Source organism: Zonotrichia albicollis, chromosome 9, assembly GCF_047830755.1.
Source record: "Zonotrichia albicollis isolate bZonAlb1 chromosome 9, bZonAlb1.hap1, whole genome shotgun sequence".
Taxonomy (NCBI): Eukaryota; Metazoa; Chordata; class Aves; order Passeriformes; family Passerellidae; genus Zonotrichia; species Zonotrichia albicollis.
Window position 1 is genome coordinate 33,194,837 of NC_133827.1, and position 26,774 is coordinate 33,221,610.

At 43.3% G+C, this 26,774-nt stretch overlaps 1 protein-coding gene across 3 annotated transcripts in view; it reads left to right on the forward strand.

Annotated features, from left to right (window-relative positions):
* DIS3L2 (DIS3 like 3'-5' exoribonuclease 2) overlaps positions 1 to 26,774 on the forward strand; it is a 179,644-nt gene that overhangs the window by 70,544 nt on the left and 82,326 nt on the right. For all 3 annotated transcript variants that reach the window (XM_074547292.1, XM_074547291.1, XM_074547293.1), the window contains exons 9-11: positions 389 to 636; positions 7,221 to 7,394; positions 22,104 to 22,183. In XM_074547292.1, coding sequence (XP_074403393.1) covers positions 389 to 636; positions 7,221 to 7,394; positions 22,104 to 22,183 — 502 coding nt within the window. The remainder of the gene's footprint in view (positions 1 to 388; positions 637 to 7,220; positions 7,395 to 22,103; positions 22,184 to 26,774) is intronic.

Genomic DNA, 26,774 nt, shown 5'->3' on the forward strand with positions numbered 1-26,774 from the left:
CTGGCCTGGTCTGTGCTGACTGTTGAAATCACAGGCCGAGAATACAAATGAAAGATTTTACAGGAGTTGCTTGTATTTTGTGGCTAATTCCCTGCATTTGGAAGCATCTGCTTCTTGTCTGGTTTTGTTCTGTAATCAAGAAAATTGCTGTAGAGAACTAGCACTTGGAAAGCACTTAGCTCTTCTATAGCCATGAGCAAGATGGCAAGGAAAATACATTGTAAATAGGTACTCAGTTAAAAAATGCACACACACACACATACAGGGAAATCAAGATATAGGCCTTGTGACTTTTCCAGTTACTCTGCTGAGCCTTTGGGTATTCTCATTCTGCTAAATAAAGTAAGTTTCTCTGAAGGTATTAATTGTAGAAACTTGCCTCTCCCAGGTGGTGTATATTTTGGAAAAGAAGCATTCTCGAGCAGCTACAGGTTTCATCAAACTTCTGGCTGACAGGAACAGTGAACTCTTCAAGAGGTGTGCCATGTTCTCACCTGTGGACCACAGGGTGCCCAGGGTCTATGTGCCCTTGGCTGATTGCCCTGCAGACTTTGTGAGCAAGCCTGAGGCCTATTCCCAGATGCTCTTCATCTGTCGCATCGTGGACTGGAAGGAAGACAGCAACTTTGCATCAGGGTATGTGGCTGCCATCAGAACTAGAGATGACTGACGTTTCTAGTTGGAATTTTTGTTTTCACTTAATTTGTTACAAACTGGAGAGGCAAAAATCTGTTAACAAGCTGCTTATCTTGTGTCTCTCTGGTGGATAAATTCTTTTGGGATGAAGGGCAGCTCATCATTAGTTAATCTCATAAATGCTAAGTTCCTCGAGTGCTTGCTTCACAGCATTGATGAGTGCATGGTCCAGGGGGAGCACACGTGCTCAGCCTGACCAGCACAAGCACCATGGGGTGCTGGCAGCCTTCCTGTCTTTCCTCCCTGTGTGGAAGAGTAGTACACAGTGTGCAGACATTTCCCTTCTGCCAGGGGAAGATCAGTGGCTGTGAGGCTCATCTTTAGTTTTTACGCCTTTGCTGGTAAGAATTAGAAGGAAGTCACAGATTTTTGTGGTTTTAAAGTTGCATTGGTTCAAGGAGGAATAGTAGAAATCAAGAGAAGATTCATTCCCTCCTGAAGCATGTGAGAAGGGTGTTGTACTCTGTGTGTTTCATCAGGCAGTGTAAAGTCATCACTGTCCAGAGTTCAAATTGCTGGCAGTGCTGTGAAGAAGGACATTTTAAGCCAGTGCTACACAAATGGCCTATGCTGGGCTGGATCCAGACTGCAAGTTTATTTTGCTTCTCCATGAAGAAGATAATGGTTTTCAGCATTTTCACTTTTTTCTTTGGAACTGCTGTAGGGTGACAAACTCCCACCTGGAGTGGCCATGCTGTTTCTATTGAATGGGTCTCAATAAAAAATGGAGGATGTTGGTCAATCTATTCAGTTATCTTGGGAATACTTAGTAGTCCTGGTTTAGTTGGTAATCCAGAGTGGATGGCTCTGTGGCCATACTGTGGTCAGATTTTACAGGTGCCTCTGGATGTAATCTGGAGCATGTGCAGTAGTGGGAGTTGTTCATAAAGTCCAGTTTTCTCTTTCCCTTGCAAAGCAGTTCTGATGGGGTAGCACAGCTGATGTACAGTATCAGCACTGCAGGTTTGGGAGTCCTCAGCTCAAACTGCTGGTAAAGCTTGAAACTTAGAGAAAACTTTTTTCAGAGTAAGTGCAATGGCACAGATCTATCAGCCCTAGAACTAAGAGTAAGCTAAGCTCAAGTCCCCATTTCACAGAGTTTATCAGTTGCAGCTGATTTGTGTGCCCAGTAATAGCAAGTTTCATGTGTGCTCCTTGAGAGCCACGTGAGCCATGAAATCACTCAGTGTTTCCTAGATAAACTGCAGTGCATGAACTGCAGTGGCCTCCCTTTGAGCCCCACTTAACTTGGGTCTGGCTGTGCTGTGAACTTCACTGAGAATAAGTTTCTTACTTGCAGAGATTTGCTTTGTCTTCTTTGACTCCAACTGAGAAAAGACTGGAGGGTGATTGTAATGCTTGGCTTCTTGTCATGAGCAACCCCCCTTTCAGCAGAAACAGGGGAAGTTAGGAGGATGGGCTAATATATTTTTTATTGACTAATGTGTGTGTCTTTAGTCTGTACTTCTGACAATATTGGATATTCTCATCTGTCTGGTTTGATGGTTTCCAAGATGTAAAGGGTGTTGTCAGGAAAGAAAATGTCCATGATTGTGTTCATACATAATCGTTTCCTCTGGGAGTTGGTTGCACTTCAGTAAGTGCCTTGTGGAGATGGGAGCATAAAACCTTGGTGACCCCTTTTGTTTTTAGCCATAAGTAACTCTTGTTTAAACACTGAAAGACAAGGAAACCTCTTGAATGACCCAAAGGATTCTGTTTGCTTTTGGGCTCGTTTTTAAGCTCATTTATAAGCCATGTTGCCTTGTTTATAATGGGTTGTGTTACTGGTCATGGCCCCCCTGAAGGGGAGAAGAGCAGGTGATCTGCAGATTTGTTTTGTGAACTTTTTCGTGCACCCCTTACTTCTGCCCACAAAGTTCCTGATATGCCTTTGGCACCACCACCATGGTTTTGAAGGTGTCTGGACAGTGAACATGTTGGTCATTGCCCTGCACTTTCTGCTGGAAGTGGGACAAGGGAAACTCCCTCCAGAGTTGGCAGTCGTGTCCCCTGGATGCCTTGGGTGTTTCTAGGTACTCTCCATCCTGCAGCTGAACTCTCCCAGACTGTTCATGCACCTTCCTCAGCTTTCCTTTTCCCTTGGGAAATTCAGTGCCAGGTTTCCAAGCACAGTTAATGACCCAGATTGGCCTTCACGGTGACCATGTATGGGTGGAGAAGTGAGATGCCCCTGCCCAGTTTGATGGTGGCATTGGCTGCCCAGAGTGTTCACCTGCGCAGGGGCAACCTGAGAGTCCCTGGAGGTCCCTTGGGGAGGGGGGTGCGTTTCTGTGTCATGATTGCCACCTGGTGGTCACCAGCGTGACACTGTCCCCTCCAAAGGCCACCCTGTCACCCCGACTGCTGAGAAGGAGTGAGGAGGAACTCATGGCTCCAGGTCATGCTGGCCATGCCCTGAGTTGAGCTGCTGTGCTCCCTCTTGCATGTGAAGTGACTTTACCTTGGCAGTGAAATGCTGTATAACTGTACCTGCTTCAGGTAACAGGTAAAGCAAATTAGCTCCAAAACATTCTCCTTTTCCAGAGAAATATTGCAAGTACTGCCATGTACCATTATTTTCTGAGGACTGCTTTCAGTGTTGGAGTCCAGGGTTATTTTGGAGTATTAGTCCAGATGTCTCTGCACTTTTGCAGCTGGTTAAGGTGGAATTCTTTTTTCCCCACATGTGATGATGAATGAGACTATATTAAAAAACAGCTAATAGAAAAGCGTGGAATCACCGACTTCCTCTGTGTCACATTGGCCTTGTGACCATTCTAGCTCAGGGTCTTAGATATTGGTCTGTCAAAGTGACATGATTTGTTCCAGGCTTTTGCAATAAAATGAAATGTTGCAGGGTGTTATTTCACTTGCTGCTGTTTCCAAAGCCACTTGAGTGGCTGGAATTCTTTTAATCTCTGGCATTTTATACCAGTTTTTTTTTTATAATTCAAAAGTGTATTTTGTGTGAGGGGTAATACCTTGGGTAGTTCAGTGTAAGGCTCAAGGGAAAAGTCCAATCCTCTCAACAGAGCAGTGTGGCTCTATTGAAAATACACCTTCTTGCAGATGGGAGTGTCCCTCAGTAAAGCTTTGTTCCCTTGGCACAAATAACCACTTTGTGGGACAGCCCCATGTGTGTTGGGAGCACCACGCTGCTCCTGGGCTCTGATGGGAATAAAATGAAATGTAATGGCAGCTGCAGGAAGGCAGCTCCATGATATGGAGCAGGGCTGGACTGTGCTCTCAAGCACTGGGCTTCCATGGCACAGCTCTCTGTCCTTCTGATGCTCAGCCCTCTCACCATCTCCACTGGCACCTGTGGCCTTCCTCAAGCCTATGCAGCTCTGTCTGAGCTCTGGGCCCTGGGCAGTGGGAGCACCTTGGTGGGGCTTCTTCCTTAAGGACTGCTGGCTTATGTCGGGGGTGCTCCCCTGCTGCTGAAAGAAACCCTCCATGTAGGATGAGTGTGGACAAATCTGCTCCAGGAGAAACTGAGCGCGGGTGTTACGTTCCCAATGGAAGTTATTCACTCCAATGTGGGAGCCTGCCTGGCTTTTCAAAGGAAACAAGCCTTATGTAATCTGGCTTTGTCTTTTTGGAGAGTTCTCATCATGTAACCTTTGAATGCACAGGCCAGTTGCAGCTCAGTGGAGTTGAAGTGGAGTGGAGAGAGCTCAAATGTACCTAGAGATTGGTGGCTGAATGATGAGTGTCACCATGAGAGGGAAGATGGCAGCTTGGGCGTGGCTCCTCCCCTGGTGCACATTCTGGCAGGTTAGACTCTGGTGAGTGGGCCCCTTGGAGCAGTTCAGCAATCTTGCAGCTGTGGCTGATTTGGAGAAATAGCCTGTTCTGCCCCAACCATGGCATGCTCCAGTCAGTGCACACTGCACCATGTCTGACATCAGTCCAAGGGTATTCAAGGAATTCAAGGTAATGCTCTGCCATCAGCGTCACAGAAAAGAAATGTTTACGTCTGTAACCATTGTAACTCTTTTTTGCCTTTTGACATTTAAAAAGAAAGGAGATGCACGCAAGCCCAGGGTGTCACAGACACCGTGACTCCTGGGAGCGAACGTCTGAGTGCTGCTGGGCCCAGTGCCCTGGTTGTTTATAAGCCTCTTGAACTATTCTTGCTACCCTTGGTGGCTGTGGAGCCCCAGGAATGATTTTGCAGCCTGGCTGTTACTCTGGGGCCATCGGTGATCCTATATGCATTACCTTTGATCACATGCTGTCCTGTCAGATTCTGCTCTGATGCAAGTCATCATGCCTTGGTGACTGTAACATGGCCCCAATTAAAGTCAGTTATACACTTTTTATTTCAAGGTACTTGGGAAATGTTCCCTGGAACACTGTAAATCAAATGTTAATTACTATTAAAAAAATATTAGTCCTATATCAAACCTCTGGGTAAACCCCTTATGGTTCGTAATCTAATTTCAGTAAACGGATCAAGAGGAGCATGGGTTTGAGGAGTGAGCTGGAAAGCACTCTGGCACTCAGAGGTGCTTTCCATGGCTTGTCCTGTAGATGTCCAGCTGCCCTCCCAGTGCACTTCCCAGAGCTGCCCTGCCAAGAGAAGGGACACCTAAGACTCAAGACCTTGACATTTCTGCTGGACAGGGAAATGTGTCCTCTCTTTTCCTGTTATGTTTTTTCCATCCTTGGCAGCGCTAGTGGGTCTGTAGACCCACGGGCTCATCCTTGCTCAGTCCCAGCTCTGCAGCAGACGTTGGAAATGAAGTGGTGATTTCTCTGTTTTATTGTTACTGCTGAGAGAGAGGGAGATAAAACTGATGCCTCATTTATTTACATTAAAATAAGGATTAGACTGGGACCCAGCTGCAGGAACAGAGAATTCAGCCACGATGCCAAATGTGCACGTATTTCTGCCATACAGTTTGTACATAAAATTGAAACAATAAAGGGAAATATCTTTTATCCTTGTTTTCATTTTTATTTTAAAGCTAGACGATGTGAACTCTACAATTTACCACACCATGAAGCGAGCAATCCTTTCCAGCATATTACACAATGTGACAGGTTTATTACACAGCCCTTCCCGTTGTGAAGAAAGAGCTTTGCTCCCATAAAGAAGATGGGCTCGCTTGTGCTGAGAGTTTGGGGTTTGTTCTGTGGGTTTATGGCACATTTGAAGCCTTGAGACCGCCTTGCTTGTCCAAATAACAAGTGCACTGTTTTGGCCCTAATTTAGGAAAGTAATTAGTGTCTGTTCTCACTCATTGGAATTAAAGCAGAAGGATCAATATAATGATTGTGTATTTTATGCAGTGGAAAAACACTTATTAGAGTGGCTGTTTTTGTGCTGTGTTATTACCCCTCTCTTTTGTGTCATATTTTGATGGATTCGCCTTAATTTCAGTTGTAATCTTCTTGGGTCAGGAACATTATCTCTATTGACTGTAATGTGCATTGGTCTAATGGCAGTATATTAAAAAAATAAAAAGTAATTTAACTCTGTACTGTAGAGCAATTTAAAGGTGAGAAAGGGGACAGGGGGAGCCACTGTGTGACATGGGTTCTCACGGGATATTTGTAATCAGCTGGAGGGGGAACAAATGTCTCGCTCCTTTGGAGTCCTGCTTTGCACAGTGTCCAGAGCTGAGCCTTGTGTGACAGCGGAGCTGTTGGACAGATCCATGCTGGAGCTTGCACTGGAGCAGATGGAAACTTTCTCCAAGTACAATAGAGCAGCAACTTCATCTACGTGTGCAGAGTACTTCATCAAGCACTGTTAGCATGAGGGAGGGACGACAATTTCCCCTGTCTGGGACTTGTTTTTAGATCATTGGCTCCCCTCCAGTCAGCTCTGGGGTCAGAGGCTTCTGCTTAGCCATGAGAGGAGGAACAAATGATTGGGAATGCTGAGGTTCTCTAAGGAGCCTGGAAAATGGTTGGAAGGATGATCTGTGGGTGTGTTGAGTGACTCCTGTCAGGGAGGCAGTGTGGGTTCTTCACACCTCTGTCTTCACAGGGCATGTGTTTGCCTGGCAGAGCTGTGTATCCTTTGGGATGGAGAGCAGTGTACTGAGCTCCCTGTGGAGCTCTCTGGTATCTGGTGTGAATCTATTCTTCATTTTTGGTAGTAGAAGTGTCACCTTTTTCAGGGGTGAGGAGGGTGAGGAGAGAAGGGAAGGTCTCAAGGCAGCTAGAGCTGCCTGTGTGGATGGCTGTGCTTTTCTTATCCCTGTTGGATGCTTTTTTCTCTAAAATTGGAAACTTTTTACCTTCACAAAAACCTAAGAGTTTAACACATCTATTTCTAATGAGATACACAAAAAATGCCCAAGGTAGTGCCTGGTGAGTGTTTTGTATCCCCAGTAGATGCAATGCATGGTATGGCTTGAATTCCTGCTAAGTCCTGTGCCGAAACTCAGGGAGAAGTGAATGGGTGAAAGATGGTATTTGAGGGCTCAGCAGCCTCTCTGCAGGGACAATAACAACATGACAGTAGTAGTTATACACTTAAAAACAGCATCCCTTTCTTTCTGCAGGCAGTTGTGCAAAAGTCTTGGACAGGCCGGAGAGATCGAGCCAGAATCAGAAGGGATCCTGACGGAGTACGGTGTGGATTTCTCTGACTTTTCCCCTGAAGTCCTGGAATGTCTTCCCCAGAACCTGCCCTGGGTTATCTCACCAGAAGAGCTGGCCAAAAGAAGAGATTTAAGGTAACAGCAGAAAGCATGGTCTAACACTCCTTGGGCTGATGCAGGGTTGTTCTATTTTGTTTTGCTTTCATCGCATTTTGTAAAGGCACTGACTTTGTAACATGTATCGTGTTATACCTTAGCTGTGCTAGAAAGCATAGAAGGAAACTACTTTTGAAAGTTCTGACAAACCCAGAAGATCAGTTACTTGGTGAAGTATTTTGTGAGACAGAGAGGCTTTTTCTCAAAAGAACTATTGAAAATTGAAAATTTGGTGTTTGGCACCTAATTTGAAAGTTTTATGATTTTGTCTGGAATGTATTATGCATTTTAGTGGTAGTTTTATAGCAGAGATTTTCTGAATGCTGTTGCTCTGAGATTTGAGACAGATAAAGACTGTCCACCTACCTCACATCAGCCAACCCTGCAATTCAGTGGTGCTCCCAAGCAGCTTTCAGGAACTTCACAGCCTTTTGAGTGGAAGACATTGACATTGCTGGACTACCCAAAACTAGTGGATTTGCTACACTACTAAGTGTCAGATTTTAGAGACATCCTTACTAGAAAGAATTTGAAGACCAAAGAAAAATATTTTGTTTAGAACCTCACTTTGCCATAAAGGATGATGCAGGCAAACAATAAATACATTATTTAGAAGACACAGTGTGTTCTGCTTCCAGCCTTGCTTATGTTGGAGCATCCTGACTCAGTTGGCAGATTCATTGCTGTCTTGTGTAGTGCTGAGGTGAAGCAGCCCTAGGAGGCTGATGCCTCTGGAAACTGCGCTGGTACAAACACCTGTATTTATGTAGCAAGCTCCTCTTCATTTATCTGTGTTATCTGTGGTATGGACATTAGCAATCTGAGTAGATAAACTGATAAACTGCAGCTATTTTTATTTCAAGGCTGAAAATATATTTGTATCTGTACCTGTACTCCAGGTGTTACTTTGGCCCTAATTCTGCTCTGGAGCCTGCAGCTTCCTTACTGTTTCAGCTTTCTGGATTTCCACTGCAATACAGTGGAGTAATTTAGCAGAGAATCACACTCCTGACTGACTAATGCTAACACTCAGATACCAGACTCAGACTGCAGGCTTCAGGTAGCATTAAAAAAAAAAGTAGACACTGAACGCTGCTGTTCAGATGTCACTTGAAAGTGCTTATTTTTATATTCTTGACTACAGTTCAGTAGCTTTCTCTGTTTCTTCTGACCGAGTTCTTTTAAGCAAATAAAGAGCTTGACTTGTCTCCAGTCAGACAGTCAGTTTTGGAAACAAATTCCAAGTGCATTTCTTGCTTTTATTGCTGAATTATTACACTGGGACTTATCAAGGTGATAACAGTTCTGCGGTTAAGCCATTTAAATCCCTCTCTGCCCCTTCCTGACCACAGTGCACACTACAAAGTAGATTTCCTTTTGATCCTCTCAAATATAAACATTTAACAGTCAAAATTTTTAAGACAATTATTTGAGCTTAATTTGCTAATCCTTTTAATGTCAACTGCCACACTGCTGACTAACCAGTCTGTGGTCTAAACACATATGGAGATAACATGAGACTTCTAGTTATGGAAAATAAAATACAGATGAGTTTTCCTTGTTGTTTCCTCACAGAAAGGGATTTGTCTACCCAGGAAGATGATGGATTTTATTAGTAAATGCAGTGTGAATTGTAGGGAGGTAGTTGGAGACCTGGCTGGCATCTCTGATGAGTGAGACCAGAAGACCTTTTCGAGACTATTTTTGACAAGTCCCAAGGTAGCTTGGCCTTAACTTGTTATTAGATATCAGCTTTCATGTTGTCAGCAGTAAGTGTGCTGTGGTCTGCACTGTCCTACAAAGGGCCAGTACACACAGGCCAGGATGGCATCCAGAGGAACACACCTGAACTTGGGTGTCTGTTCTGGGTGCACATCTGAGTTATGCCTTGTTTCCCAAGGGATCTCACACACCTGCCTCTGTGAGTGCCCATCTTTGTTGTACTTTGTGCATGGTGATCTGTCAGGCTTCCCAGATTACTGTACAGTAGTCTGAGAGTATGATATAAATTCATTACAGTGAAATTAAAACTCATCTTTTCTCTCCTAAAACAGCTATAACACTTGTAAATACCTCATCTAATTCAGTTTACACATTGCTTGCTTGACTAGAGTAAACACATGTTAGAGTTTAGCTTAAAGTACTTCCACCTCTAGTAAATCCTCTGCAGTTCTGTAATTTAGGGCTGTAAATTTTCTAGTGTAATATACAAAAGTTGGATTTGGAACTGAGACCCAAAAAATGTCTTGTGTTTTTGTGTGTTTCCTCTTCCTGAGATAACTTTTCCTTGTTTCCTTTCCTCCTCAAAAGGCACTTTGTGTGTTCTGCTGAGCAGTGTCCGAGGTGTGGTCTGGGAGTTTGGAGCGTGCAGAGAGCACCCTGCACCACAGGTGTTTGTCAGTGTGGTTATAGATGCAAGTGAGACAATGTGTTTTCACCAAGCTGCTGAGGCTGGGCAAGAGGGAAAGGCATTTTAACCATGCCATCTTGTAAATATGTTCCTTGATCTTCCTGCAAGTCTCCCAGTTTTACAGGAATCCTGTTCTTGCCATGCATATTCTATTTGGATAGCAAGTGTGATCTCACCTACACAGCCTGTGTAGAATTGCTTCCAAGAGATCATTTTTTTCCTTCACTTCTCCAGTAAAAGCTCACAAAGAAAGGTTTACATAATATTTCAATATTACTTAAGGCAGAAAAGATCCAAATCTTGTGGATGGCTTTGACATGATTTGACTGGCTTAGCACTCCGCTCTGCCACAGTTTTGCCATGGACATCTGTTTCTCACCTGCATGGGTTTATTTGTAAAATTAGACAAGTATTTCACAGGCATTCCCAGCTTACTTGTTTCTAAAGAGCACCCAAAACTTGTAATGAAAAGCACTGGACAAGTATTAGGTGTTGGCATTGCATCCTGCAGTTGAATTTTAGGGAGAGCAGGAAGGTTCATGAAGTATCAGAATGTGTGGTTGAGGAAACTTCCCTTCCAGAGACTTAAAATATGATAATACAGATAGGACTGGAGCACTCATTTTATTATTCAGGTTGACTGGAGATGGTATTTGTTTCATTAGAAGTTTGAGAAGTGTTTGGTTTCTGCTTTTAGGGAAACTTTGGAGGATTAATGTCATAGAGACAAATGTTGATGGGTGCAAAGTTTCAACCACTTTCTGGTCCTTTCCAGTGTTACAACATGTAATTTTCATTTCCGTGTTTGCTTTGGGACAAAATGTAGCCCCTGAAGAAAAGGGGTGAGGGCAAAGAAGGAAATACAAATTTCAGAGGTGGGTGCAGGAGCTGGGGGCAGAGGGAGGAGGAGGCCATTTGAAGAGGTCTAGCCAGGAATCTAAGAAACCCAAAAGCTATTTCTAAGACTCATTCCAAATGTTTCTAATTTCATTCATATCTTTTTGTTTCCTTTACTGCTTAACTGGGACAAGAAAGTAAAGCCAGGAAAGTCCAATCATAGTGGGAAACAAAAACCTAAATATTGGAGAGAGAAAAAAGGTCTTTTTTGCAAAGCAATTCTGCCTTTTGCTTGTCTCCCATTGTTGGTGTTACTGTGGAAAATGTATAACATCACTTTTTTGGAAAGTGTTAGAACCTGTTCAAGTAGAGATGGTTTATATAGTCTAGCATGGAAGAACTAGAGGATATCTATTTCTTTACCATTTGCCTAATAATAAGTGAGCCTGTTGACCTCCGCTGGACTATTACAAATGTGAAACTTGGCACTCAAAATTGCTTGCTCTAAATTTTCCAGTTGCTTTCTCTTTTTCCATTTGATGTCATCCTGCCAACTAGTGATTTTATTATTATAAACAGGACATTGTATTCACTTTTAAGAAGAAATATGAAGCTGAAGGTAAAATTACAAACTGCAGTTTCTCAGCTGGCAAAATACAAAACAATGAGCTAAAAATACTGAGCAGAGAAAGGGTGTTGTGGCAGGGAACTCTGAAATATCTACAAGATGGATGTGTTCTGAGGAGCAGAAACTGATTTCAGCTGAGCAGGGCTAAACTCTGAAGAATCATCAGATTGTTCAGCTTGGAAGGCAGACCTAGAGATCATCTACTCCAGCCCCATTGCTCAAAGCAGGGTTAGTTAGCTGGAGCAGGCTGCTCAGCGCTGTGCCCATTTGGGGTTTGGATAGCTCCAAAGATGAGGATTCCACAGCCCCTCTGAGGAACATGTTCCTCAGAAAAACGTGTGGTTTTTCCTTCAAGTAGATTCTCCTGTGTTTTGTGCCCATTGTCTCTTGTCCTGTTGGATACCACTGGAAATTGTCTTGCTGTCTTTACTCCCTAAAGGTGAAAATAGACCTTTATCAGGTGTATTTTCACATTGAAAAGATCTCCCTGCCTGAGCCTTCTCTTCTCAAAGCTGAACAGTCCCAGCTCTCTCAGCCTCTCCTTGTAGGTTGGATGCTCTGATTCCTTAATCATCATCAAGACCTTTCAGCAAACTTGCAGCCCTTTGTTGACATCTCCCTGGTACTGGGGAGTCCAGAACTGGACCCAGCACTCCAGTTGTGATCTCACCAGTGCCAGGCAGAGGGGAAGGATTGAAGGAATGCATCCTTTGGCCTTCTGGCAACACTGCTCCTGGTGCAGCCCAGGAGGCTCTTGGCCACCTTTGCTGCAGTGACATTTTGTTGGTTCATGTTTAACTTGTCTGTCAGGACATCCTTTTCTGCCAAGCTGCTTTCCAGCTGGTCCTTCCCCAGTCTGTGCTGGTGCATGGGGCTGTTCTTCCCTGTGTGCAGGACTCTGTTTTTCCCTTTGAGCTTCATGAGGTTCCCATCAGACCCCTTCTCTGCCGAGGTCCCTCTGAAGGGCTGTTCCTCCCACAGGGCTGAAAGGGCAGCAGAGGAGGGCAGCAGGATCCCCTGCATTGGCAGGAGACAGAGCTCACTTGCTTCCCTGGCAGGGCAGAGTTGCTGAACTTTGCTCTTGCAGGCAAATGAAGCTTTCAGTTACAATTTGCATCTTGCTATTTCAGCACAGGACCTCAACTGCAACTGATCCAAGTTGTTGAAGGCCAAATTTGTAATTTTGGCTGCCCCTTCAGAAGTGTGGCATCCTTCCTTTGGGAAGAAGAGCAGAGGTGCTCTGCTGTGTCCCTCTGCCCACTGGGGAGGGAGGCTCTGCAGCACTGTTGGTGCCTGCACTGTAGCTCTATTTTGCTTTTGTTTCTTTCTCAAGGAGTGTTACAGCTGGTAACAGGGATTAGCACTGTGTATAGTAAGTATTTGACAGCATGGTCTTTGCTGTAGATGCCCAAGGAGATTATTGGCTGATAAAATTAGAGGTGATGGTAAAAATGGCAGCCTTGAGCTGTGCAAGGGGTGTTGGAGGAAAGCAGTCAGCCTCTGAAACAGATGTCTTTCCAAGGCAGGTGGACAGCTTTAGTTAGGAATGAGTGCAGGGCAGATAAAACATTGTTAAACAGCTTGTTTCCTGGAGATTTTCCACTACAAAAAGCTAGTGTTAAGTAAAGCAAGTCTTACTCAGCTATAATAGGATATGTAAATATGCTCTGGTTTCTGATGGAAACTGAGAAATGACTTGTTTAGCAAATGTATAAGCAACATTGCTTCAGAACTGACTGTTATCTTGGAGTGGAGACACAAAAAGGGACAGATTGTGATCTCTGCTCTCACTGAGCTGTTCTGTGACTGATTAAATGTTCTCCATAGAGAGATACATTGGATTAAATACATAGGTGATTTACAAAGGATTATTCAGTGGTGTTTAAGCATATCAGATCCAGTTCCTCTGTAATAGGATTGATTCCAGAACCTGGTGATGGTGACTGTACCTGCTCTGGCTACTTCTGCTTTCCAGGCAGTCTGAGGGACTGTACCATTCTTGGACTGATGAGGAGAGTTCATGTTAACTCCTTTCTCTGCCATTAGCTGAGTAAGTAAAGCTCTGGAGTAAATATGCTCAAGGTGCTGTTGCCAGTGATGTGATTCAGCTCCTTGCTTCTGGTTGGCTTCTTGTGGTTCTCCTGTTTTCATAATATTTTCTACTACAATATAGCTGCAGCAATTATGGTGGCCCTGTTTTGAATAAAATGATGCATGTTCTGTGCTCTCAGATGCTGTTACCAGTGCCTGGTGTAGAGAGACACTGGGCAACTTCACCTTTTTCTTTATAGGAAGGTGCATGTGATCACTGGAAGTGCTGCTTCAAACAGAAATGGTGGTGTGTGGTTGGATAGAATTTTTGCTTTCTGATCTTGTAGGCCATCACACCTAATCTTGCTTTGTTAGAAATCTGTTCAGCTGGGGAAAACAGTATTTTTTGCACCTAGATTGTTATACATCCAGTCTTGTTCTTGCCTGGATATTTATTTTATGGAGAGAAGTGGAGGGAATAACAGAAGGAGATGAGGATAAAATCTTAAATAAGTCTGACAGTGTCTGTGTTTCTTACTGGATTCCACTGGATCACAAGGTGGGGGTTTGATGAGCAGAGGAAGGTGCCATAGCCTCTCATGTTTATGTATGTTAAGTGGGGCAGTTCAGGTGTGCCAAGTACTGCCCCTTTACTTGATATCACAGTGCTTTGCTGGTGCCCTGCTCTCCCTATAGGTCAGATAGCACAGGGTGGACAAGAGATGAAGTGTCCGGGTCCTGGTGTCAACCCAGATTTCTGTCTCTGGTGCTGTAGCTGAAGAGACCCAGCACCACTCCAGCTGGGGAGCTGGTGTGGCCCTGCTGTGGTATTTCAGAGCTGATCACAAGGACTGGCTGGTCATCACAAGGAACAGTATTTTCCTTGGGTTCCACTCTGATGGTGCGATCTGAAACATGCTTTAACCTGTCTGTCTGTCTCACTTTTTGGGTGATTGGATCTTTGTTACCAGGTTATTCTCCATAAAAAAACCAACCAACCCATAAATTGTAACATAGATGGCCCAAATGCAAGTGTATGAGGCAGAGCTGTCCTGGAGATATCACAGCATGGATTAAAAGTGGGACAGTCTGGAAAAGACTAGCAAAAATATTCTGGGAGATAAGAGATTGATTTACAAGGAAGGATTAACTGTTCAATGTGTATCTGCCAACACTGAAACAAGAAGTTTGTGAAAGATATAGTAGTTGATAGTTAAAAATATGTGGACCAAAATGAAAAAATGAGAATCATTTACGATGATGGGAGGGTAGAAAGGGGTGTTATAAGGACAAGTAAGGTAAAACAAAGAGGAAGCCTTTCCTGTGCAACCCAAAATAGACAGTGGATTGCTAAAGGGCTGGAAACTCCATCACTAAAGATGCTTGATGCCATAGAGGAGAAACTTCTTGCAAATGTATTGTCCTGAGCAGCCTGGCTCTGACCTGTGGGGGCTGGATGACCTAGTGTCTCTTGCACTGTGCATCTGTGATTCAAATAGTTTATATAATGCAGTGCATTTTCAATTACATTTTGCTTTCTTGCGTGGGATAGTGGTGGTGCAGAGAACTCATTATATTTGTGGCACAATTACAGATGACTTGTAGGAAATACTGCTGGTGCTTGGCCTCCCAGAGACTCTGATCTCCTTTATAAATATATTCTGGCTTTTCAAGCTATATAGATATAAGACTGCAGTGCTTTTTTTTTCTGTCTTCCCTCTTACTTGGAGGCCATAAATATGGAGGAAAGAATAGAAGGATAAATAGAAGGAATAATTGGTTCTGGTTCAGCAATCCAGTGAGCAGTCCCTGGTGAAAATGTAAAAGTTTATTGTTGTAGATGTGTAATACACCAGGAGTCATTGTCAGCTGCTCTCTTGGACCGAGGTCTGTTTTCTGAACCAGGACAGGACATTAGCTAAAACATAAACACAGAGAAATTAAAGAGTAGTGCTGGGTTGAAGTTGGGCTTTCAATGCATTTTGTGCTCTGCTGGATTTTTGGGGGGTTTATAATGCTCAGTGTTTGGAGAGATTAGTTTTTGCTTCCAATTATTTTATAATTGTAGTTCATTTTTAAATTTATGCACCATGCCAAAAGAGTTTTGTGATGTGTCAAGTATCTTAATCAGTCTGTTACAAGGCATTCAGAGTGCCATCAGAGATTTGTCAGGGTACTTCTCTTGCAGGCATATTTTTAAAATATATTCCTTTTAAGAGGCTGTCTTGGAAGCAGCCACTCTTGGGTTTTAGCTAAAATCTGCCAGCATCAAGTGTGACAAATGTGGTAGACACTACAAGTAATAAGTGCTTTTAGGAGTGAGATGTTGAAGTCTCAAATGCTCAGGCACTGATTGGTCTCTGAAATTTCTCTTGGGGAAAGGGTACTTTGTCCTGATTTGAGTGATGAATATTGGCAGATTGATCCTTTGCTTATTGGCACTTTGTAACAAACCTGCACTGACACTGTGGTCGAGCTGGGTTTACTTGTGATTGAAGAATGAGATTGATTTCTGTGGTTGCCATAACAATGGGATTGTTGTGTGAAAAAATGTTAGTAGCATTCACTGGAGTGAGTTGACAGCTCTAGGATGCCTGTTCTCAAATTAAAACAACTGTTTCCAGCTCTGAGAAATGGTGTCTACTTAGCTTTTGCAAGATGGTGCTCAGCAGGGTCTTAGAAATGACCTGAAGAGCTTTAAGATTCTAAAAGTGCCTTTGCTATGCTTAATTTTAAAATGCCAGCTTTGAGCTGGAGTTAATAAGGGTAAACCAGGAGGCTGAGCTTTCACTCCCACCAGGCTATTGTATGTATTCACAAAGTGGAGAGAACAGGACACTCTAAGGAGTCCCTGGAAGAATGTAAATGCACTGCAAGTGTCTAGACATGCAGTCAGTCGTACTGTGAGTGTCTTAGCACTGACCTACTCAAGTTTAAAGAAGACTTGCACTGCTGAAACTTTAATAAACAATGGTCGTTCCTGTCTCACCTCCGGCTGAAGCAGCCTGGACTTTGGAAATGGGCTGATGCTTCTGCAAAAGATTCAGCTTGGTGCTTCAGGAGCCTTTGGATGACTGGAGGGACTGTGGGCCATGACAGCTGAGCCTGGGGTGGGGCAGGGTGACAGTGAGCTGGTTGAGTCTTGAATGCTGGAATTCACAGCCAGCAGGTTTCAGCCACCTTCAGCCTTCTGGTGTGTTCTTTGTTCTCTTTTGTAGTTGTTTTGGTGTGTTGGTCTTTGTAAATGTCCAGCGAGCATCACTGGAGACTGCTTTGGTGTGAAAGTTGCCCATGGGAGGGGAGTCAGAATGGTGGGGGATAAATAAGGTAATTAAGTTAAATAAGGTAATTAAGTTCAGGTGCCTTAATTCTGTCAGCTTCCTAACACAGGCAAGTGACAGGTGCTGATCTCTTCTCCCTGGTGACAGGACATGTGGAACGGTTCAAAGCTGCACCAGGGAAGTTTAGACTGGATATTAGGAAGCCTTTCTGTACCAAGAAGGTGGTAAACACTGTAACAGGTTTCCTAGAGAGGTGGTCAATGTCCCAACCCTGTCAATGTTTAAGAGGCATCTGGACAAAGCCCTTAACTACAACGTGCTTTAATTTGGTCAGCCCTAAATTGGTCAGGCAGTTGGACCAGATGATTGTTGTTGGTCCCTTCCAACTGAAACAGTTCTGTTCTGTTCCACTTCATTCACTTCCATTCCCTTCTACTCCAGGCCCTGTGTCTGGGTTTTCTGTTGGAGGACTTTCAGTGATTCCCTGCTCAGCACCTTTTTAAAAGAATCTCTCTTTTTCTCTCATGAGACTTGGCAGTCTAAACTCTGCCCACAGCCTCATTCCTGAGCAGTCCAAGTTCAGACAAATGCCAAAGCTGGGGCTTCAGCCCAACTGCATTGAGATGGTGGTGGCTGCTCCAGGACCAGGAGGAGTGGTGATCTGTGTCACACAGCAGCATGGACATGGTTTGGCTGCCAGCTGACTTGTGCTTGTGTTGCCTGGGGTGAAATTCCTCCATCCTCTGCTTTGCCTGGTTCCTGAATAGCTGGGTCATCCTTTGCTGCTTAAGGCCTCTGCCTGCCATGAGAGGTTACACCAGCTGGTAAGGACAATGTCTTGCTTCATGAAGGGTTTTCTGATGCTCTAGTGGGTACATGCAGTTCTCTGGACTGGTATTTCATGTTGGCATTTATTAGTGGTGAAAATCTGGGCTCCATGTCTCCACTGGGGAGTTGACTCATCTATGTGCTGCTGCTTGGGAAGATCTTTGAGTTATACAGGAAGATCCGTAGGGTGCTGCTTTGTTACTGTGTACAAAACTGGCACTTTTCTCCCAGCAGCAAGAAAACAGCACTGTTAACACCCAAGCTTTGCCCAGCTGGGTGGTCATGTCAGAAACCTTGCCTCTAATACTGCCTGAGCCCATGGCTTGCCATTGCAATGCTTCATCCTGATGCAGGTAGCCTCTGTCTTGGGCAAAGAGTGAGTCCTGACCACTGGAATTTGTAATCTCCTGATGTCGTAGGTGTTCATATTTTATGGTTAAACTAAGTGGTATATTTAATTCTGAACAGTTTAACTGGCAAAAATGAGTATATTGTACCAGTCTTTGAGGCACCAACTGTGCAGTGTTTTCTCTGCTGATGCCTGTGAATACCTTAGCATAGATGTACACATAGATGTATGTATTTGCACAAAGTAAAACAAACTGCTGTTGCAGTCCTGTGATCTGTGAGCATTTTAATTACCATGACGGTAATTCCAGCTCACCAACAGACTACTTATCTTACCTTTACTGCTGCACCAGCCATTTATTTTAGGTCCTGTTAAAGGTAAAAAGACTAACTGCTCTGCAGACATGCTTGTCTGCTTTAATTAGTCTTCCTGAAGCTGTGCAAAGAGCACTGCACTTAATTAGCTTTCCTTAAATTAGGATTGATATACCAGCCTGTATAGGTTGACACTGTCATTACTGTGTAATAAACTATGTGCTCTATTCTATAATTCTTTTTCCCCAGGTGGTTGATTTGCAAGATGCCACACAGAGCCAGCTTCAGCAGGGCCCTTGTCACTGCCATGGGGCTGGAGGTGGCCTGGCCAGTGCTGCTGGGGGCTGGCAGGGTCTGGGTGGCTCCTGCTTTCCTGACTCTTGCTTGCAGGTCCACCATGGTCAGTTGTGAGTAGTTCCCCTGATCCTCCCAAAGTCTTGCAGGCATTGCCTTGCTCTGGTGCTTGAAACCTCTGAAACAAGGAGAAGGGAGGAAAGGTTTTGTTCTTCCATTGACAGAAACTCCACGCCAGAGCAAGTTCACTTCTGCAAACCTGCATTAGACATTCTGTTTTACTTGAAGATGGTCCTGTAAAAAGTGGAAGTTTCCATACTGAAAAATTTTTGGGGTTTTGTTTTTGACCAGTGCTGAGGAGACCTTAAAGGCACATATGTATCTCCAGTCCTTTCCAGCATGAGGACCAGAAAATCCCTTCACTCTGTGTGTCTCTATCTCTTAAACCATTTTCTTTTAACCAAATTGTGTGTATGTTGGAACAAGTGGACTTAGATCGTCTCATTACTTTTACAAAGTATGTTTTGACAATTTGAAATTAATAAACCAGGTTTTTATTCGGTCTGATGACAATGAGAGATGCTTCCTTTGAGGCCCTGAAAGAAGGGACAGAGGGAGATGACCAAACTTCTTAACCCACAAGGTCACCTTGGTGGCCCTCCAGAAGCTGGAGACGCTGCCAGTTTGTATATACCTGTAGTCAATCAGTGCAAATGTGTGTGCATGTAGCTGTGGATTTAAGTAACATCTTCCTCAGCAGGTGCATGAAACATTCTGTCCCTGGTGGTTTAATGAATCAACTTGCTGCAGGCTGGTCTTGTTACTGGTTACAGTCAGAAATGTGGTGTGATGTCTCTGAGATCCCTCCTGCCACAGCCTTTGGGGTATTGCACAGCCTGACAGCATGGTCAGGGCAGGAATTTGGTCAGCCCCTTCCCCTTCACAGGCATACTTGCCACATAGCTGAGAGCAGTGTTGTTTCTTCACCCAGGTGTTCTTTTCAGGTGTGCAGGAGTGGCTGGTGTAGGTGCCAAGAGAGGGGACAATTTGCCAGCAGGCTGTGCTGCCCACACCCAGCCTTTCCTACCCTTGCTTCCACTGCATTGCCTGGTTCTTCAGGATGAGAGACAGCTCTCTGCAGCATCCTGCATAAAAGTGATTCTGCTGCATCCAGATAAAAGTGATTCCACTGGGCCTGGAGGAGAAGCAGGAGGAGATAGCTGGGAACATGACACCCTGCCCTGAAGGAGCACGTGTGCAGGGTGCAGCCCTCAGGCTCTGAACTGGGACCACCATTGGCCTCTGCAGTGGACTTGACTGGCTAAATACATCTCAGCAAAACAGCCCATTAGTTGCTACCATTGTATAAATGTGGCAAAATATTTGGCACCCTGTTTTTCTGCTCACTTTTATTTAGGGCAGGCTGCAAATATGCACTTTGTTGAAACCAATGTGCTAATTTTTTAGCTGCCTGGAGCTACAATTCACAATGGGTGGCAGATGCTTGTGGTAGCAGGCCCTGAACATCTGGGATAAGCTCTGTATTCCCCTGACACAGGAACCTACATTCTCTTTGAAGCAGGTCTTAACTTTTTTCTTGCTCACTTGCTAGATAAAGCAAGCCAATTGTGTTCATTCAGTTGACTCTTTTTAATGAAATAACTTAAAGATTTATTGGATGTGGCTGGGGAGGGCACTTTGTACCCTGTGCATTAATGGGACCTGGTGTAAATATATGCAGGCTGGCACATGTGTGTGTCCCCATTCTGTTTGTAGTATAGGAGTGTCTGTCTGCATATGCACAGCTCCCTAAAGTGAATTCCATGGTGCCTTGGAGTGTTGGTATCCTGAAATTCCATCCTTAGGTGGAATTTTAAGGAATAGATATTTATGGAATTAAGGTTGTTTGCAAACCTTTAAAAATTGGTTGATTTTTAGTGCTGGCACCAACAGATCAAAGTCCCGGTGTAGTTGAAAGATTTTATATCTTTCAATGTCACAGTTTCTTAATTTGTTTAGATGCATGCAAAGGATCAGAAACTAATGTGCATCTGGGGATTAAGGCAGCTTTGCTATCCAATCTGAAAGCCAGCATATTCCAAAAGATTTTCAAAGTCTCAGAAGGCAGTGAAGTGCTTTACTGATTTTTATGTGTTTGAAAATCTTTATTTAGTGTGCCTGGTGGAATTACATAGATAGATGCTGCCAGCTGTCTGACACCAGCAAATACCACCCAGAGCATTTCAGTATGGAAGTGATAGGTCTGCAAAGTTGGGAACAGTGCTCTCACTGAAGTAGCACCCATACAAAAACACTTTCTAATTTCATGTACACTTGCTCCTTTAAGAATTCACTGTAATTTTCTCCTCCCATCTCTCCTACCCCAGGAGTAATACCAGTGGTTATGCTGTAAGAAAAATATTGTGCTGTAAGAAAAATATTATTCTACATCTCTAGAAGGGAGTTGCCATCATGATATGAGTCTTTCTGTGGCAAAAAGAAAAAAAGAAAAGCAGTAGCCTGATCTCTTCCATGGCAGTCTCAGCCTATGCCATTGTGCTTGGGGATCTTCTAACTAGGGAGGGGCTGAACTTACTCTAGAAGTTAAGATAAAAGTAGAATAAGCCAGCAAACCCATTACTGTACTGACCTCATTGCTCTTCAGCTCTGGTCTCACATTCCTCACAGTGCTTGGGAAACTCTGCTGTAGTCCAGAGGTCTGGGAAAGAAGTTGCTGTAGGACAGCCTGGGATGAAGGGAGGCCCTGAAGGAGGAGTTCAGGAAGTTTTATTTGTTGAATGCTTCAGGTTTTGTGTCTCACTGATGCCACACTCTGCTCTATTAAAGGTGATGGTTCCTGAGTCAGATGCTTTATTTGTCCCATCTGTGTGGCCACAGACCATATCTGTGGTCCTGCTTGGTGTGTTCCCAGTGTTCTGCCATCCACTGCTACAGGACATACACATGTGAGCCTTCCAGGGCAGGGCTGCAAATTCCAGGTGCCACCTGGTACAGCACATGCAAAAGGATGCTCAGCTTTTCCTGAGCACCAAGTTGATTTGTAAGACCTAATGAGCTGATTTGGAGCTTGCCCTTCTATAACTTTAATATTTTTTCCTACTGAACCTGCTTTTCCCTTTGGTCTATAATTGGCAGTTTAGGTTTTATAAAGTCCTGCATCTCCTGGGTGTCTTTACTGGGACTAAAACTCTCTCTCAGTTTTGTCACATGTAGCTCAGTTTGTACGTGTTTCAGTGCCTCTGCTCTGTGCTAGCTGTGCTCATGGAGTGTCAGATGCTGTGACATCCACTCTTTGGCATGGGCATGAAGGTTATTTGTGTTCCATTTAACTTAGCAATTAGGAACAATCTATTTTTACTCTAGCTGCAAGGCATCTAGACTTTTTCTTGCTTGTTTCTTTGGAGTGAACTTGATGGGCTAAATTGTTTAGTTTTTGTGAGGGAATATCTGTAATGAAATGAAAGCTACTAAGACCACAAAGAAAAATGAAAAGATACCCAAGGAGATTCACTTGTCTAAACTGTTTTTTAAAAAATAGATTAGATTTAGAATTCAGATTAGGTTGGAAGATGTTTCAGCAGAGTCTTCTGAAAACATGGTTGTTGTTGTCTGGATGTCTCTGATGGGCTTTCTGTTTTGATACCTTCTTCATGACTGGGAGATAAATTTTTCTTTTCTTTTTTTTCTTTGGATAGGAAAGAATGCATTTTCACCATCGACCCATCAACTGCCAGAGATCTTGATGATGCTTTGTCCTGTAAACAACTCCCTGACGGTATGAGATATATTTTACAAAATACTTCTAGTGTTTGTATTCAGCTGTTGACACACTTGTATCTATAATTTGTCCTGAAGTATTCTTTGCCAAATATAAGTAGAGTAATAAACTAGTTATTCTCCAGTTGTTTTAATTGCTTGTTTTCAGAAATCTTGGAGCAGACATCTTCAAACTGCACTCAGACTTGGTGTTAGAAAATGCAGAGCCACGGTGTTTTGCATAATCAGAGCTGTAATTTGATTTGAGCAGATCTCAGCTGTCTCCTGTCATTATGGGAGTTACAGCTGAATAGCTAATACACCACTTCTGCAGGCTGAAGTCGAGTGGAACTTTGACCTTGTGTACACAGTCCGTGGGTAAAGGAATCCAGTCTTTTGAAGGTCACTGCCTGAATTGTTTTTTGGTGTTTATGGGATGCTGGGAATTGTCAGATGAGCACAGTGTGCCTTATAAGTTGTGTTTTTCTTCTCATTGCCTTTTGAGCTTTCTCTTTTGCCTTATTTGTACTTTTACTATGCCGTAAGCCAACAGAACAGAAAGTAAAGCTCCAGAAGCCAAATCTTGATGATTATGACCAAAGGAACTTTTCTCCTGTAATCTTACTTTGCCATCCAAGCTCAGCTCATTTAGTTTGATAAGATCCAGTAACAGGCTGAGTTAGAAATATTGCGTGATTATATTAACCTATCCACCCCTAATAATGAAGATAAAGCTTTGGTGGGGTTTTTTGGTGTGGATTTAGGGTTTCTTGCTCTTGCTTATCATCACAATATGATGACATCCAATACATAATTTCCATTTTTTAAAGTTGATTTCATACTGTGTAATGTGGCCAATGAATTGTGATGTCATTTAGACCCAAGTACAGAGTACTATAACAGTGATATAAAATGGATAAAAAAACAGAGGTGAAAGACAATTTGAAGCCAATAAAATTAATTGTACTCTGCAATAGCAGTTTTGAGGCAAGATTAAGGAAAAAATGCCATTCTGTTTCACAGAAAATTGAGAGTCTTCTTGAGAGATCCTAAGCTGAGCTCTGTCACTTTGCCATCTGAATCACTGGAAGTTTATTGACGGCATTGTGATCCCACAGGTCCTCAGATCTAAAGTGTTGAAACTCTGCCTTCTGACCATTTACTGTTCACATACATGTGGGTTTTAGATGCTGCAGGAACCACTCAGTGAGCTGCTTTGTGATGGATACATCTGCATTGTTCTCTTACCCATAAGCCATTTGGAGAAAGTGTTCAAAGAAAGTATCAATGTGAGCAAGAATTCTTCAGAATTCTTTCTGCCAGAAAACCTTCAAAGCCATGGCAGCCCTGTCACTGGGCTTGGGGATTGTGGGTATAGGTAGTGATGATGAGGGATGTGGCCACAGTCCTTAATTTGCATCCTGATGGGGAATTTAGAAATGTTCATTCCATCAGCCTGTTCCTGGCTGGGACTGGACTCTGTCTAGCAGGGGACATGCTTCTCTTCAGTTTCTGGCACAGGGAACTTCAGCCCACAGGCCTGCAGCTGGCAGAAGACACCCAGATCTATCTCCTGTCACAAGTTCCTGGGACATTTTCTTGCATGCAAAATGAATCTCTCTGCACTTGTTACTTTTTTGTCCTGGTGTGAATTTAACTTCTTGCTCAGTGATTTTCAGTCTGTGGTCCACTGGCCCCTGTGGCACTGTGTAGGGTACTATTATAAGCCCATGAAATGTGGCTGGAGAAAGCAGGGGCAATAAGTCCATCAGCATTAGTGAAATTTTCTAAGGTATCTGTACTTTGACTTAAAATTTTTTCAGCAGTTTCCAGACTTAGACAGGTCCAAAACCAGTGTTGGGAGTCCTTTGGGATCACTTCTTTGTGTTCACTTGCTTGAAAAGCTGTGGCTGTTTGCAGCTCTTTGGTGTTTAGGAGAGCCCCTCTGGGAACCTCAATCTTGTGCTTGTAGAGCCTTTTGACATGTTTTGGAGGTACCCTGTGAACTTTTGGCTCTAAAAGTTGCTATGATGGCTGCAATTATTATGACAAAGAGCTGTTTTAGAAGTTAAGAGCGTGTCCAGGTCTGGCAAGGCTGAATCTCTCATGAGGGCAAAGTTGTGTTAAGAGTTAACGCAGCTTTTATTCCAAATGTAAACGTGGTTACAAGAAATTGTTATTTTTTCCATCCCTTTTGCCCATATGTAAAACACTTTAAAAAACCTCACCAAAAAATCCCTACATGAGCAAACCACATATCTTGGCATCCTCATGATGTCAGGAGATCTCCAAAAATCAACAGAGAATGCAGAACCTAATTCAGAATTCTCTGTTGGTGTATAGCACACTGAATTTCTACAAAAAAACACATTAATTGCCCACACTTCCTCTATCAGACAGCTAAATCAGGGCATTTCAGAAGATTTTGGAGAATTAAATTGTCTTTGAGCATTCATTGCTAATTTATTCAAGACTGTGACAGTTTCTTTGCTTTGAAGGATCTTAGGCAAAAGCAGAGAGATAAGCCACTGTCTTTGCACCTTTGTGGAGTTTCCAGCCTCCTCCTATCAGATCTGATCAATGGATGGAGGTTTCACCCGTGCTACATCCTCAGTAAAAGGTGGAAAGGAATTTTTTTGCTGAAATAGTTCACAAATCTATCATGAAGCACTACTCAGTAGCAGGGTGTCACTAGCAGAGGAAGCATGGGATGGCTTTGGGAAGAGCTGTATTTTTAATGGAGCTTGCAGTAGGATATTGCAGCAGTTGGAAACTTTTCCAGGGATATATGTTTTAAGTGGGCCAATCTGGTTTTGAGAGGATTTTATATTGGAGTCTGTTTCTGATTAACAGCCATGCTCCTCGTTATTGTTTAATGATAGCAGTAGGGAGGTGAGCTTGCTGCTCACATTTGTGAGTGTATATTTTAAAAGAGATCAGCTCCAATAAAGAAGGAAAATAGGGTTATTTATGTAACAGCTGCAGAAATATGAACAAACTGTACTCCATTTAGATGATTCAGCATAACTTTGGAGTAAAAGATGGCTCTGGCCTGCACCTAATTTCTACAGCCTTTGTAGAGCTTTGAGGTTTTAAACAAGTTCATTTGAGTCAATGCTCTTTTGTGATCCTTTCTGCACGTCTTCTAGCAAATTGCTGCAGCCAGGAAGGCACAGCAGAACCATTCTCAGGTCGTATGGATGTTGCAGAAAACAGCTGTAGTATTTTCAAGCCTGAATGTTTTCACCCAGGGTTCAGAGGTTTAAAGATTTATTCTGATCTCAGCGTGGCAGGTGACCTGTGAGTCCCAGTGATGCCAGGCATGTTTCTCACACTTTCCAAACCTCTTCTGGGCATTCTCTGCCAGTGGTGCTTGTATTTCTGGTAATGTACACTACTGATGCAGTCGTGATTGAAGGCTGCTTACCGGTAGGAGTAGAAATGGAATTTGGCACATTTCAAGGCAGACAATTCCTTCTAGTGAAAGGTCAGGCAATGATGGGAAAAGTTGCAGCAGAAATTATGGGGAGGTATTTCTGAGGGCTTGTCTTTTGCTGCCGATCTCAAAGCAGTGCTTTCGGCTATACTGACAGAGCTCTGTACATCTTTTATTTGTATATTAATAACAAAATAGTTCTCACTTGTGCTTTTTCTTTCATTTCTGTATTCTTACAGTCTTTTACAAAGTAATTTTAGTTCAAGTAATTTACATCATTTTTAGGAGGAGTTGTTGTACTGCAGAATAGAAATATATTCTGCAGACTCTTTGCCCTGGTTTCCATGTCCTTAGTGACCCTGGCTGTCTGCATTTTGGAGTGGGGCCATAAATAGATACAATCATTGACTCTTCCCAGTGTTTGCCTGATGACCTAAACAAATGAGGCTTCTGCAGTTTGCAGCCCCCTCTTTCTTTCTGTTTTTCTTAAATCCATTCAGTCTGTTGGTGAATTTTAATCTGATGTTCCTAAGGGAAATGGGATAGAAACAGCAAACACATTATGTTTCTGTAGGTGTCATGATGGGGTATAAGCAAAGAAGAGAACTTTTCTTTGTGACCCAAACCTGGGAAGAGAGCAGCATGACCTTTCTACTTAGCACAAATTTCCTTTTGAGCTGTAGTTTTTGGGAGCAGATCTGCAGAGATTGAGACTTAGATCTCTGTTCAAGGAGCCTATTTCACATGTTTTGGTAAAGCCAACTAATGTTTTGCCAAATATTGCTAAAATTCTTCCTTGTCCACTGCAGGCCTCCAGGCTCTGGGGCACTTTTCTTAGACCTGGACAGCTTAGTAGACATCCCCTGGTGTGTGAGCTCCAGAATCTTGCACTTGAAAAACACCTGTAGAGCCCTGGCAGCCCCAAGATGTTCTCTGCCATTTCAGGAGACCATCTGCTCTTCCTCTCCTTTGACCTTCATTCTTTCTTGGTATAGTTTGCAAACACTTCGGATGTTTTAATTTTGCAAAGTTCTGTGCACTTATATTTTATTTTTAAGATGTAAATATTCCCTCTTCTATTCAGCTTTGTCTCCCTGGCCACTTAAGGACTGCAGGGTGATATTTGCTCTAGCAAAATGTGGTACAGGACCCTTCAGCAAATCCCCTTGGTCCC